This window comes from Python bivittatus, unplaced genomic scaffold (genome assembly GCF_059951505.1).
Source record: "Python bivittatus isolate LINGU-HERP-01145 unplaced genomic scaffold, Pbiv_v1 ctg000590_np1212, whole genome shotgun sequence".
NCBI lineage: Eukaryota > Metazoa > Chordata > Lepidosauria > Squamata > Pythonidae > Python > Python bivittatus.
Window position 1 is genome coordinate 28,818,868 of NW_028277086.1, and position 15,806 is coordinate 28,834,673.

Sequence of the window (15,806 nt, forward strand, 5' to 3'; positions counted from 1 at the left end):
TAGAGATAAGTATATCATAATAATCATGAATCCTAAGATAATAAGGACAGTGACAGCTAGTGCTATCAGTATGACTGAAAATGTACAATGTAGGAATCAGCTTCTGATCTCAAGGTATAGAAGAAATTGTATTAAATTCAAAGGGTTACGGTCTCTTTTTTACCTGAACCTAACCCTGAAATCAACATGTCTATGTCCTCATAATGTGCCCTTCATTTTGTTCCAGACCATACTTGAAGCAATTAAAAGTAATCCTGAACTGTTCCCAGTAAAAAGGCAGGTGAGGAGAATCAACCCACCAGTGCCTGTCAGCCACAATCGACAAGTTCAGGGGAGGAGGATGTGATGAAGCAGCAGAGGATCAAGAACATGGATCAGAGCCCATCCTCCTGTCCAGTGAAGCAGGAAAATCTTCCTGGTTTACCTCATCTGATTTATCAGGCAACCTCTACTACCCTGTGGATCACTGGCAATCTCTATTAGCATGCATCACCCACAAGCACAGCACCTGATTTGTGGGGTGGGGAAGCTGTCCAGTACATCATAGGCGGGGGCAGCAGCAGGGGGAGCTGTGTGTTATAAATGCTGCCTCACTGCTTCTATTTGGCTCTTCTGGCTAATGAGAACACCTTGAACTTCTTAAGTTTTTGCTCTGTTACTTTCCCAAAAATCTGTGGCCTGAAATTAGAGTTTGAAGCTGGTTTCCTGTTCCTGGTTGGCTGGCTACAATAGTGAAAAGACAGGACCACATCTGAGTTCACACGTCATATTAAACCATGTTATTTACTTTCTTAGCATGAAGAGTGAATCCAGCAACTGTGATTTATAAGTCATGGTTTATGGCTTCAGACTTAACAAACCATTATTTTACATTATGTGTGTAGTCTCTCTATAACTATACAGACATTCTCATTAAGCTCAGTGGAATTTACTCTTAAGTAAAAGTACATGGTTGCATTTGAGTCCCTGCTGGCATAAAAGGAAATACTTCTACTTATATACATGTACGTTTGTTCCTTGCAGATTTTACTTTATTGCTGCAGCTTCATGTTAGGATGAAAGCACAAGGAGCTACCATGGAAAGTGTCAAGGTGGGGAGTGGGAATGATGAATCCATCCATCCGTAAGAAAAGAACTTCTACTTACAGAAACAGATTTTTGGATCCAAGCTTTTAAAAACATTCTAGAAGTGTTTAATTTCAGAAAATGTATGGCAAACTGCTAAGATATCAGGGAAAGACTTGAACCCTTCAGATCTTTACATTTAAATACTGAAGACAAAACTTTAAAATCTGTTCTAAATTTGACCACAAAACAAAACGTATCAATTCTTTTTATGCATTTTTATGCATTTAAATTTCATAAAATGAAAGTAAAGGCTATTTCCTCATTTCTCATTAATACAGAGAGAATGAAAAAAGATCAAATCACAAAATATATGAAGTAAGAGTGAATGAGTTGAGAAGTCATGGTTAGATGGTATTGATTAGCTCTTCCAAAAGAGAAGTGAGAAGTTTAAAGAAGAGGAGTTATAAAGCAGTACTGTATTTTGATGTGGTGGAGGGAAGGATAGCTCACAAAGACAGCAAGATGCAAAAAACTGAACAGGTTAGTGTAAACTAGATTTAGGTGTATTTTCTCATTTCTTGGTTTTATTTTTTTGGCTCATTTTCTGTGATTTGCATATTGCTGCTTACTCAGAAAGAGAACAGTTTGATGGGTATGTCTATTCGTAATAGAGAAGAAAACTACGTATCACCTTTAAACAGCTCAAGGCCTCAGTTAACATTAGGCAGGACTGTGTAAGGGAGGTAGGGCTAAATTATGCAATAGGCATGGCCAGATTTTTGTTTTTTCCTAGTTTTGTGAGGACATGCTTGCTTTAGGTCTTACGTTGTATGTTTATAAAGTTTTTTCCAGCTTAAATTTTTCAGAACAGTGCTACCGACAATGGAACAAGTCAGTATGGGTCTTTTCATACATGAATTACAACTGTGTATAAATTTATACCGAAAATGTCATGTTTTTCACTTTGGGCTCATGCTTTCCTTTGGCGCCTTCAAGTCAATCTTGACTCCTGGCAGCTGCCTGGACAAGCCCCTGCAGTTTTGGGCTCATATGGTTAGAAAAAAAAATCTTAAAATAATGGTGTATTAATTAGTTGATGAAGATTCTCAGTCATCCAGGTGGAATTGTCTGGAAGTTGAGTCATGGCAACTGGACTTCTTGTCTTTTGGTTTGATACGTTTCGCTGCTTGTCCAAGCAGTTTTCAGCAGCTACTTTCTAAAGCAGCGTTCAGCAAGTACTTTCTAAAGAAGTAATGGCCGGATTCAGTTTACCCTGGAACTCTTCTTCGCTCCAGTCTTAGATAACGGGGAAGCAGAGTTTTGCATTGAAGGTGCTCTGCACACGTTCACTTTTCCCCTGCACATTTACCTTTTGTATTGTTGGGGGGCGGAGTCCTCGCTTGCACCGCCTTTCGCCACTTTAAGTTGTGTTCCTGCTAGGGACGAGTCCTTTTAGGAACCAGGCCCTGTTGAAACGGATGTCAACAGTGCCCACGGCCTATTTTTTCTTAGACACCAACCCAGCCTCCCCCTTCCGCACCTGCCGCGCACCTTCCTGCCGTGGGGTCAGGCGGGGCTAGGAGACGGTCAGGTGGCTCCTCTGCCTCCCCGGCTGACGTGGACGCAGACGGGAATCCGCCCTATAACAGGCGCAGGCTGTTCGCGCGCGGCGAGGCGCTGTGGGGCGTGTTGCGGGCGGCTCCCCGGCTGGGCGGCTGCAGTAGGTCCCTCGACGTCGCCGTCTCTGCCCCCTCTTCCCCTTGCCGTTCCGGGCCCCACCCGGAGGGAGGAAGAGTCCGCGAGAGGCCCGGCGGGGATGGCTGCGGAGACGAGCCCCGGCAGCCAGCAAGGTAAGGTCAGACGGGAAACCGGGGGCGAGTATTTTCTCGGGTTGCCGCTTCCTTCCTTTCAGACCCGCCTGCCCTTGTCTTTGGGCTCCCGCGGCGGGTCTTCTGTGGGAGCCGCAGCTGCACGCGTTGAAAAGCGCTTCGGGCGCCCACTCCGCGTTTCGGCGCGCACACTTGGAAACGGTTTGCCGCGGCGGGAGGAAGCGCAGCCCCCACCACGCAGCTCGGAAAGCCGCCGCCTGCTTCCCCCACCTCCAGCTTACAGCTCCAGACAGTGGCTGGGGGAGAGGCGGGGCGCACTTTGGGCGCCTCTTTCGCCGGAGGCCCTTGAGCGGCGCCGCCCTTGGCCGCAGTCGGCGGGAGCCGCTTGTGATTGCGGCCCAAAGGGCGGTGCGCAAGGCAGCCGCCAGGTCGGTGGAGTTCTGGCGAGCACCCAGAGCGACCAGCGGCGACGTGCTTGCTTTGCACGGCCATCCGTGCCTTGGCTCGCTCCCCCGCCTCCTCCCTCGTTGCTCGTTGCATCCGGGAGGCGGGAACTGCCTGGCTCTTACGAGGTGCTACCAAAACCTGGACTCACGGGTGGTGCCGAGGCGGGGAGCGATTTCCAAAGCCAGGAGACGCTCCCTTCAAAAGACACCCGAATTTAGAAATTGCACCTTGAAAGGCTTTGAGCTCCAGGGGCAACCTGCCTTCTTTCTTGCCGCAAGGTGAGGACGCTGGACTTGCTTGCCTGCGGTGGTGGCTACAGGGCACCAAATGGGGCTGTCAGGCCAAGACTTAGGAAGTACAGTAGAACATCCCTCCCATTTGTTACCTGGGTATCTTCTCAGAAGCTCCTCCACCTTTAGAAGCACTAAAGCCTTCAACTTTAGGATAACATTTGTTCCATCCTTTGTGTGTGGTGTTACACATAACAGTTTTGCTTTCTGGAAGTGCGAAGCAAGGTAAGACCTACTCTGATACTGTAGTTTGTCTTAACTTTGCTTCTGCCACCTTTCAGACAGCAGCGGGTGAGCTCCTTGAATCACTTGGTGGGCCCAAAGACAAGCATGAGCAACTTGCAAGAAGCCTTCAGAGACTGCTGTGGAGTTCCCACCATACATAGGTTCTGCTTTCTCCCCTCTTTTCTGATCTCAGGACACTTGCCGGTCAGCTGATTAGCAAGTGTGTTGGACTGAATTTGGGTGGGAAAATTAAATCACAAGCCTCTCTACTTGTTTCTTCTCAGAGAGAGTGCTGCCAGCGTGAATGAAAACCTAATACTGTAAAGGTAGGCAGCTGGGACTTCTTTCTCTTTCTAGTGAGGCAGCTCCAGAAGCAGTTTACTAGATGAAAATAAGTGTTAATGTGCCTTTACTCTGCAGGATTTTTTTTAAGAGGAAGAAGGTCCAGGACTACTTGGAAGGGGGATGCCATATGAGTTACTTCTCCCACCCAGCACATTGCTAAGTATATGGGTGTGTATATCTGCACATGCAGTGAACCCTTAATCCACCTTTTAGTATTAATCAAAGTAGATATCCAAAAAAGCATTTCTAAGGACTACACACTAAATCCATGGTCAACTAAAGCATGGTTTAGTGAATTCTACTGTCTGGGTTTTCCCAACCATAAACTAAGCATATTGAATGAATTTGCACAATATACTGAGCAGTGGCTTGTATTTTGGTCCAGTATGTTCTCTGAACCCAGCTATTGATCAAGTGGGTCTGTGGGCTATATTGATATTCTCCCATGTCATGCCCTTTCAGATATAGCGAATTACACTCCCAATATACTTACCTGAAGATTATGGGAATTGTACGGTAGCACATCTAAAAGGCAACAGTAATAATTAAATGTTGTAGTCAGATGTGGTGGTTGTGGCTTTTGATTGCAATATAAAGTGTGAAGTCATCATATGAGATAGGCAGCCATATAAGTCCTACAAATAAATAAAGTATCTTGTTGAGTTTTTCATATATCATGCAGAGATATATGAATATATATGATATTTCATATATCATGCAGAGATATATGAATATATATGATATTTCATATATCATGCAGAGATATATGAATATATATGATATTTCATATATCATGCAGAGAACAGTAGGTACAGGTTCACTTTTGTATGGGTGAGACAGACTGTACCATGCTCAATTTCTCCGTGTGGAGAAATTGAAGCTAAAGAAGGATTATCCATCGCTTAATGCCAATATTCTGTAGAATCTTTTCTGTTTCAGAGTCTCAGAAACTCTGTATGAAAGTACAGCTGAAAGTGCAGATGATTTCCTTGGCTTCTGAAAGGGAATAATGGTTTATTCACTTTAAGGCTTTGCATGACACAGGTTTGCATGATGAACTAACTGCACACACACAGCATGCTAACTTCAAATGTGGTTGCTCTGTGTGTCGTGCAAATTGATAGTGGTTGGCTACTAATGGCAGTCCATGGACTTTTTTTTTTAACAGCATGTTTGGTAGCTGTTTTAAAAACTAATTTATTTTTAGATTTGTGTGTGCCTTCAAGTCAGTTTTTCACTCATGGCGACTGTCTGGACTAGTCCTTGCAGTCTTATTGGCAAGGTTTTTGGAAGTGGTTTGCCATTGCCTGCTTCCTAGGACTGAGAGAAAGTGACTGGCCCAGGGTCACCTAGCTGGCTTTGTACCTAAGGTGGGACTGGAATTCATGCTCTCCCGGTTTCTAGCTTGATGCCTTAACCAGTACACCAAACTGGTTCTCTCTGTTTTTTTATTTTTTTAGATTTATATATCTTAATTGATGAAGATAACGATGCTGATGCAGGTGAAATTCTCTTATGTATATAGTCTCTGACTTATCTGTAGCTTGAAGGAATTGGTTTAATGAGATAATAATAAAACATTGATTGGCAAACCGCTTATGTTTTGTTGCCAAGCAAACAACGGGAGCCAAGTTCAACTTGAGGGAGTTTTTACTTCAGTAATAATGTAGCTGGTCTGCATCTTCTCATAAGAATGTATACTGTACTAAATATCTTGAAGGCTATTATTAGTAACAGATACCTCAATCATAGGAGTGTTTTCGCAAGTCCCTTTGTTCTCTATGTTTTTGTAATGCCATATTTACCTGAAAGGAGGATGATCCTACATTTAAGAGGAAGAGTAGACTGGGAGAAAAAGAAACATGGATAAAAGTCTTGTGTAATGTCCATCACACAGTGGGTCTGTATAGAAATTGCTATGCTCAAGATAGGGGGAACATTGAGTCATTTGATTATTGCTTGCAAACTACAAAAATTAGCTTTTTTAAGTGAAATTACCTTTTTCAGTGTTTCTCATGCAAAGGGAAAAGTAGTTTCCTCCATTCCTTGCTCCTCTAATTTGGTAGTGTGTTCTTAATGTTTGTTTTTTACTTTCTTTGTTATTAAGCACTATTAAATGTTTTAACTAGTTTTAAGTGGTAAATATGGCATTTAAACCAGTTTCTTAATCTGAATAATCATTCTCTACAGTGATGCCCCAAAAAGATTGGAAGAGATAATTGTGGTTTCAGGCTGGAAGTGTTAAGTGCTGTTTGTGACCATAACTATGGTTAAGGTTAACCAAGGTTCCAAGCTGGGGTTTCATCCTGTAAAAACAACTTTTGATGTGTGTTTTTCTTTCTAGATCTCACTGTCTTATCAGGCTATTTAAAAAGGAAGTGGTAACAAAAGCACAGTAAACTACTGTAGTTGCTTATTTTAACTTCAGAGATAATGAATTTCTTATGTACTATTATTCTGACAGAATGTGCTAAGAAATACTGTAGTTTTTCCAAATTTGCAGTAGAGCAAATCTTGTCCTTCAAATGGCAAAAGAGTCTTTGTCCAATTTCAGAAGATTATCTGTTCCAAAAATTTGTCTAAAGTTACAAGAATAATACAAGTGGAAGCTTGCCAGGGAATATTTGAAAAAGTTCTGCTAGACAAATGAACACTTAGAGTTTACGCGACATTTTTTATGGAAGAGACTTTGGCAATATGTGGCAAGTCACATTTCATTAGCTTGCTTAACAGCCCACATTAAAACTTCCTGTTACATTTGTACAGTTAAGAATTACTACTATCGCATAGTATTTCCTACTTGTAGTTGTGCTGAATTTTTGTTTGTTTATGGACTGAAACCCAAGTATGCAACTAGGTAGTTTCCATATATTTTGGACTACAACTTGTGAAGTGTTAGCTGTGTTGCTGGGGCTGATAGCCAAAGTGCAACAATGGGTGAATGGCACAGAAGAGATGGATTACCCCATTTGCAAAACCTATTTCCTATATGGACATAGCATTTCAAGTAGAGAAGAAATATCTAACACTAAAGTCTATCATATTACCAAATGATAATCCTTACCCTTCAGATCTGTTGGGACCACAGTTAATAGAATTTCTAGCCAGCATAGCTGGATTTGGTTTTAATACATCTGAAAGGGAAGGGCTGATTCATAGGTGGCCATGGTCTTTTGGAGGCTTGATTTTTAACTCTTTTTAAGGATTCTAATCCAATGGATAGAACCATGTTTTATTTCTGATACTGATTATGCAGTGCTTAGTGATTTGAGTGAGTATACTTATATTGTGATGTAAATATGTTTCATAAAATAATGGATAGGAGTTCCATTCTTTTCCCATCATAAGAAAAGATTCACACATGAAGGAGCACTTTATGTGACAAAACAATAAATAGGTCTCAGTGAATCAACTGTCTTCTATTAAAGTAGGTAATGTATATTCCAACAGTGTTATGTATGCCAGTACATAGTGGCTTAGTTCACACATACAGTGAGTTAAGTCATAACATTATTTGCTTGATTCATTGAGGAAAAGTTGGATTTGATTTAGAGTGTTTTGTGAATCCTGCCTTTGCCACAGGCTAGTAACTACATTCACCAGGAAGTATCTTATGTTTAGCCTATCTTGGTTGATTTTAAAGAAGAAAGTGGCATAGTCAGCTTTGGTTAGTATTTTGGCTGGGAGATCATCAAAAGAGCCAAGAGCTATAGATTAGATTGGGAGGCTGAAAAAAGTCCTGAAAGTAGCAGTGGAAAACCACTTCTATATTTAAAAAAATGAGAGTAATATTATTGAAAAATTGAACAGGCAAGAATCTGATTTGGCTGGATTATCCAGCAAGTCTATATACTGAAATACAGTATATGTAGATCAGTTGACTGATATGATGAATTACTTCAGACTGATTTAATATTAATTTCTGCAGTGAGTAAATCAGTAGGAAAATGAAAATGAACAAATGGGTTGGACTTACAAGTCTTTTCTAATATTTTATTTTCTTTAGTGTACAGAAATAAATTAAAAAAACAAAAGAAAAAAGGCAAAATACAAAAACATATTACCATATATACAGAAAACACTCAGGTTTTAAATGGAGCCTGAAATCTTGACAATATGGAGGAATGGTGATCAGTCCTGCCATTTCATCCATAGAGAACCAGTTCACAAGCAGACAGTGAAGAAACTTCACTGGTCCAAGACTGTAAATCTGGAATGGCAGTGTTTTTTATTGATTATTTATGTAATTTGCCCCATGAGCCATACTTTTCAGATATTGATAGATTCCACATTGGTGTTATATAATTCAGAATCCCGTTGAAATGTGTGAACCGTATTACTCTTCCCAGAACTATATTAAGAAATTTATAACTCTTAAACCAAAATGGGACAAGAGTAGCAATCCCATATCATATTCATATTTAGCCCCTCTATTATTTTATACTTCTGGCATAATGAAGTTGCTCCTTAGCCTTTTGTAAACATTTTCAGAGAGTTTGAACAAAATCTTTTCTGAATTAATCCCAAGATCATAAGAATGCTTAATATTCTTTAAAACCCTTAATTTATTTCTTAATATGGGGCAGTATTCCCTTACTTTATTCCAAAATTCTTATAAAAAAATACCCACTTTAATAATACTCTTGAATTGCTTATACTGTAGTTTTGGAATCATCCTGAATGTATGTTAGTGCTGAAAATAAGAGTTTAGATGCAGCCAAATTGTGAAATCAAAAAACGTGTCCATTGTCTAAAACAGCACAGTGGCAGTATACTTAATATAGATTCCTCTTGCAAGAAGTCAGACTTGTAATAACTCAAAAACTTGATTGGCAGTCAGCTGATTCAAAGTATTAGTGCCCCTGTATACATGATACAGTTATACACCTCCAGGCCTAGCGGGACAGGTGATGCTATTGTGATGCTGGCCGAGTGCCTGGAGGCTGTAAGAGTTTAGATGGGGAGAATCTGGCTTTGACTCAACCCTGGCAAGATGGAGTGGCTCTGGATTTTTGGCCCCCCAGTCCCAGGTGATATTTCATCTGTGAGTCTGGATGTGTTGGCACTCTCCTGGACTAGCTGGTGCACAATTTTGGGGTCCTCCTTGACTCATGGTCCCTGTTTGAGGAGCAGGTGGCAGCTTCGGGCAGGGGGGCCTTTGCACAGATTCAGCTTGTACACCAGTTGCTCTCTTTCCTGGACTGGGAGGCCTTGGTCATGGTCACTCATGCCTTGGTCATTTCCTGAAACACGCTCTACATGGAACTGCCCTTGAAGACCACCTGGAAGTTACAACTGGTCCAGAACATAGCAGTGCGCACAGTGATGGGTGCCCCTAGGTTTACCCCCATTATACCCTTGTTGCACGAGCTGCACTGACTCCCAGTTTTCCTTCTGGACACAATTCAAAGTGCTGGTTATTATCTTTAAAGCGCTACATGGCATGAGACCAGGTTATCTGAGGGACTGCCTCTCCCCTAAGACATCTGCCTGTCCTACCAGATTAGATAGGGTGGCCGTGCTCCTAGTCCCTTCCCTTAAATGTTGCCATCTTATGGGACCTAGGAAGCGTGCTTTTCCCATGGCAGCCCCTGCCCTGTGGAACATCCTTCCCCCTGAAGTTTGGCAGGCCCCCACCCCTTTAACCTTCCAAAAAGCACTTAAGACCTGGTTTTTCCCCCCCAATGCTGGGATAGGGTGAAATTGATGAGATGAGCTTTTGTGGGCTGCATGTGAAAGTTTAGCTATGGTTCCAGGGTGGTTTGGATTTAATATTTGTGGTTTTAATATTTTTGATTGTAAATAGATGTCTTATCTTTTGGTTGTGAGCTGCCCAGGGTTTGGTATGAGATGGGCAGCTATATAAATGTTTTAAAGCAATAAATCTTGTAGACTTTAATTCTGAAAATATAATTAATTTTTGACTGAAAAGAGAACTAAGTCTCTACCTAGATATCAGAGGGGTAACATAATTTTTTAAATGTGCTCATAATAGTTTTTGAATTTGATCATTTTGATTCTGTGAGGAGGTAGAAGTGAAAATATATATCCAATGATGTCACTGAAATTTAGGAAAAATAAAAACAGCCATTATTATATGATTACCATAATTTAGACAAAGAAAATCTATGAGATTTGTCTTTTAATACCTTAACAACATAAATATACTTGAAATACCATGAATGTATTAACATAGGAATTCTTCTAAGTACTTATATCAAACTTGAAGTAATATTCATTTTTGTAACATCTATCTTTCTCATAAACTCACTGGGAGTTTTAGCTAGATAGTCATTGACTACGACCATTCATTCAGCGACTGTTTGAAGTTATGACGGTGCTGAATAAATGGACTGTTCCCAGAAGTTACAGCTGTTGCAGCACCCCTGCGGTCACATAATCAAAATTCAGGCACTTATCAGCTTGCCCATGCTTACAGCTGCAGGGGCGCTTCAGCTCCTCCATCTGCCTATTTCCTTCCCATCTCTGCCCTTTTGGCCACCCTGCACCCTGCCTTCCGGGGCAGCAAGCAGCCCCAGAATTGTGTGGCTCTGGGGCTGCTTGCTATGCTGCGGCTCAGGGACTTCTTGGCACAGCACAGCTCTGGGGCTGCAAGAAGGCCCTGAGCTGTAGTGCAAAGCTGCAGCCGCCCCTAAAAGCCTCAGCTGCACCAGCAAGCATTCATTCGGCCAGCTGCCTTCTCTCTCAGTTCCCTGCACCAACCTTTTGCCTTTTGTGCCAAGCTGCCACGGCTGAAGCAGAAGTGCCTTGCTGTCTTTTTGGACCCGCAGCCACCATCCTACTCCGGGCAAACGCTTCCTACACCTGGCTCCCCAGCCCAGCAGCGCAGTGCAAATAAGAATGCCAGCCAGTGGGAAAGGCCAGAAGTGGTTTTGCCCAATGGGAAAGCACTGGAGCTGGCTCAGTTTCTCCGGCGCTTTCCCATTGGGTGAAGCCCCTTTCAGCGATGGCGGCTTTGGAAAAAGGCAAAAGGTCAGTGTGGGGAACTGGGAGAGAAGGCAGCTGGGCAAACAAATGCTTGCTGGGGTGGGCTGGGGCAGCTGAGATTTCCAGGGGCAGCTGTGGCTTCGTGCTGAGGCTCAGGGGTTTCTTGCTGCACAGTTCTGGGCTGCTTGCCGCCCCACAAGGCAGGGTGCAAGGCATCCAAAAGGGAAGAGATGGGGGGGAGACTGGCGGGTGGGGGGAGTTGGAGGCAGTCCCTTACCTTACTGAGGCTCAGGGCTGGGAGGAACCAAGCCTGGAATAGCTTGAATTGGGCTGGGTCCTCAGTTAACGAGTGGTGGAATTCACTTAACAATGGCAACAGGAAGTGCCAGGATTGCTGTCACTAAGCGATGTGGTCATGAAGAGAGATGTCACATGACATATCTCTTATGACCGCATCGCTTAGCAATGGGAATTCTGGTCCCAGTTGTGGTCGTTAGTTGAGGACTACTTGTATCTACTGATATAAATATTAAGCTGAGATATATAATTTGTAATATTTACATTTACATGTATAATTTTTTTCTTGGAAATTCAGTGTATTTAATGAATACCCAAGGTGTTTAATCCAAAAATAAAACCCAATTTTTACAAGTTTCTATAGATATATTAGAACTTACAGGAAATATATGAGACTGGCTCTAATTGAGTAACCTCACTATTTACCAAATTTTATTTACCAGTAAATTTTGGTATGGAACATTCATAATTATCAATAAAATATATCATTAGCAGATAAAAAACAATTCGTGTTTAATGCCAACTGCTTATCCTTGATGAGTTCCATGCTATGTCTTGGTAAGTGAGAGAATACTGTATTTCTATTTGTAATAAACCTGGCCAAAGGATTAGAATAGCAGATTTTAATAATAGCCTTTTTAAAAAAACTGTGATACTATGACATAAAAGGATAAGAAGTGGACAGGAGAGAGAAAAAAACTCTTCTAGAGATAATATAAGATAATGTATTTATATCTTTTTTTATATTTTAAATATATATAATTTTAAATTTTAAAAAAATCCCCTCTCACCCCTATGGGTGGTACGTGTCTTCCTCAATCTCGGGTCCACTACCAGAGGCCTGGGAGTTTGAGGGTTCTGCGCAGTATCTTAGCTGTTCTAGCACTGCACTCTTCTGGACAGAGAGCTCTGATGTTGTTCCTGGGATCTGTTGGAGCCATTCTCCCAGCTTAGGAGTCACGGCCCCAAGTGCTCCTACCACCACTGGGACCACTTTGGCTTTGACTTTCCACATCCTCTCTAGTTCCTCCTTCAGGCCCTGGTACTTCTCCAGCTTCTCATGCTCCTTCTTCCTGATGTTGCTGTCACTTGGCACTGCTACATCTATCACTACCGCTGTCTTCTGGTCTTTGTCTACTACCACGATGTCTGGTTGATTGGCCAGTACCTGCCTGTCCATCTGGATCTGGAAGTCCCACAGGATCTTAGCCCTGTTATTCTCCACAACCTTCTGTGGAATTTCCCATCTGGACTTGGTGGGAGGGTCTAGCCCATACATTGTGCAGATGTTCCTGTACATAATGCCAGCTGCTTGGTTGTGCTGTTCAGTATATGCTGTTCCTGCCTGCATCTTACACCCTGCCACTATGTGTTGGACTGTCTCTGAGGTCTCTTTGCACAATCTGCACCTTGGGTCCTGTCTAGTGTGGTAGACCCCTGCTTCTATGGATCTGGTGCTTAGTGCCTGTTCTTGTGCTGCTATGATCAGTGCTTCAGTGCTGTCTTTTAGTCCAGCCCTTTCCAGCCACTGATAGGATTTCCCAATGTCAGCCACCTCAGCTATCTGTTGATGGTACATCCCATGCAGGGGCTTGTCTTGCCATGGTATTTCCTCCACTTGAACCTCCTCCCATGTCTGCTGCTGCCTGAGGCATTCTCTCAACAGCTCATCTTTGGGTGCCATCTTAGTGATGTACTCCTGGATGCTCCGGTTTTCATCCAGGACAGTGGCTTTGACACTCATCAGACCCCGCCCACCCTCTTTGCGGCTGGTGTACAATCTCTGGGTGTTGGACTTGGGGTGGAAACCTCCATACATTGTGAGGAGCTTCCGGGTCTTCACATCGGTGGCCTCCATGTCTTCCTTTGGCCAGCTCACTATACCTCCAGGGTATCTGATGACTGGCAGGGCGTACATGTTGATGGCATGGATCTTGTTCTTCCCATTGAGCTGGCTCTTCAGGACCTGTCTTATCCTTTGGTGGTACTTGGATGTTGCTGTCTTCCTTGCCTCCTCATCGTAGTTCCCATGTGCCTCTGGGACACCAAGGTATTTATAGATGGCCTCTATGTCTGCTATGTGGCGCACTAGTAGTTCCACTCCATTGGTCTTAACTACCTTCCCTCTCTTTACTATCATCCTGCCACACTTCTCCAGTCAAAATGACATCCCAATGTCCTCACTGTAGATCCATGTCAGGTGGATCAGTGATGTCTCATTCACTCTTAGCATACAGCTTGATGTCATCCATGTTGAGGAGGTGGCTGATGGTGATTCCACTCTTGAACTTGTACCCATATCCAGTCCTTGTCATTATCTGGCTGAGGGTGTTTAAGCCTATGCAGAACAGCAGTGGGGACAGTGCATCACCTTGGTATATGCGGCACTTGATGGCCACTTGTGCGAGCTGTCTTGAGTTGACTTCCAGTGTTGTCTTCCACAGTCCATTGAGTTCTTGAGGAAGGTCCTTAGTGTCCTGTTGACTTTGTATAGCGCCATGCATCCACAGATCCATGTGTGTGGCATCGAGTCATAGGCTTTCCTGTAGTCAATCTAGGCTGTGCTCAGATTAGTCTGCCTAGACCTTGCGTCTTGGGTGACTGCTCTGTCTATGAGTAACTGGTGTTTTGAGCCTCTGGTGTTGTTCCCAATGCCCTTCTGAGCTGTGCTCATGTACTGGCCCATATGGTCTTGTAGCTTGGCAGCTAGGATGCCTGATAGGACTTTCTATGTTGTGGGGAGGCAGGTTATTGGCCAGTAGTTGGATGGTGCTGTTCCCTTGTGGGAGTCTTTCATGATCAGCACTGTCCTCCCTTGTGCTAGCCAGTCTGGGTGGGAGCCTGCTGCTAGCAGTTGGTTCATCTGTGCTGCTAGACGTTCATGCACTGCTGTCAGTTTCTTTAGCCTGTAGGTGTGGATCATGTCCGGGCCAGGTGCTGTTCTTGACCCGCTGTTGGATGTCTACTACTGTGATGGTAACTGGTTCCTGTTCTGGGAGATTGCTGTGGTCTGCTTTCAGGTCCTGCAGCCACTTTGCACTAGTGTTATGTGTCTTCTCTTTCTCCCATATGTTCTTCCAGTACTGTTCAGGTTCTGCTCCTGGTGGCTCAGCTGTTACTGTGTGGTTGCACTGCAGTTGGGAGTACACCTTGGGCAGTTCTTTGGAGAACAGGGCATTTATCTTCTTGGCCTCTGCTTCTCTAGTGTATCGCCTTAGCCTGGCAGCCAGTGCTGTGAGCCTTTGTTTAGCAGTCTCTAGGGCTTCAGATGGAGTCAGGCCCATATATTTTTTCAGTAAGTAACACTTCAGCCAAGTGTTATCCTTAATCTCCACACCCTTCTGTAGTTCCACCAGCTGACTGACTTCTCTCCAAGTTGCCTTGACCTTAGCCTCCAATCTCATTTTCCAGGGTGGGTGTGTACTGCTGTTCTTGATCATGTAGCCAAGCATTTCCAGGATTACAGCAGCTGTAGCATATACTAGTTCATTGGTTTGAGTTATGGTGGTAGTACCGATTGTTATGAGGGCAGTATTGGCGTCTTCTAGCATACTATCTGATGGTACTTCTCCACTGAGCCTTGGTAATCGGTTTCAAGGGTTGACTGTAGCTAGTTTATCCATGATCTTATGCCTCATATGAGCTATTATGCTCTGTAATGGAGGGGCTGACAGTGACATTCCAGTTTCAGGTGTTGGCTGCACATCCAGTTGTTCTTTTGGGTTTTCCTGAATCCGGGATGTAATGTGGAATTGGTCTATCTCAAGTTGTGAGAGCAGCTTCCTCTTCACTATGTTGAAGTGCTGGGTAACTAGTTGTTTCTCAGGTAGTGTGGATGTAGGCCTTCTGTCTATCCATAGTTCCCTCATATGTTTCATATATCCCCTCTCATTAGGTCTACTGTTGTAGTAGCATTCCATCAATTCCAAGTTCTCTTGTCTTGTCCATGTATGGTTTGTTCCAGTAGCTCACTTAACATCAGATTGTCCTGGTTCCCCAACATCTGACGCGGATCTTGTTAATCCGGGCGATGTCCGAGCCGGCATGACTTTCTTAGTTCGTGTCACTCTCATATTTGAGGTAGGCAAGTGAAGCATTAGGGGGTCTTTGCCCAAGGAACCCTACTGGTAAGGGATTTGAACCCTAGTCTCCTGCATCAAAGGCAGTGTTCTAACCACTACGCTATCCAGCCGTGTGTGCGTGTGCGCGTGTGTGTCTGTCTATCTATATCTATATCTATATATATCTCTATCTATCTATCTATCTAGAATGGAGAATACTTTAAAGAAGAGGAATACAATATTTCTGGTTTCTCAGTGAGTAAATGGAGTGGCCATATTTTCTTCTGTTCTTTCCT

The 15,806-nt window shown here is 43.2% G+C and overlaps 1 protein-coding gene across 7 annotated transcripts in view; it reads left to right on the top strand.

Annotated features, from left to right (window-relative positions):
- Nucleotides 1–2,202: 2,202 nt before the first annotated feature.
- Nucleotides 2,203–15,806, top strand: part of TPD52 (tumor protein D52) — a 74,751-nt gene continuing 61,147 nt past the window's right edge. Inside the window, exons 1-5 of one of the 7 annotated variants that reach the window (XM_088149199.1) lie at nt 2,203–2,918; nt 3,916–4,020; nt 4,144–4,185; nt 4,280–4,372; nt 5,665–5,706. In XM_088149199.1, coding sequence (XP_088005325.1) covers nt 4,369–4,372; nt 5,665–5,706 — 46 coding nt within the window. In that variant the 5' untranslated portion in view covers nt 2,203–2,918; nt 3,916–4,020; nt 4,144–4,185; nt 4,280–4,368. The remainder of the gene's footprint in view (nt 2,919–3,915; nt 4,021–4,143; nt 4,186–4,279; nt 4,373–5,664; nt 5,707–15,806) is intronic. The other 6 variants (XM_088149192.1, XM_088149193.1, XM_088149197.1 and 3 more) reach the window with 6 other exon arrangements.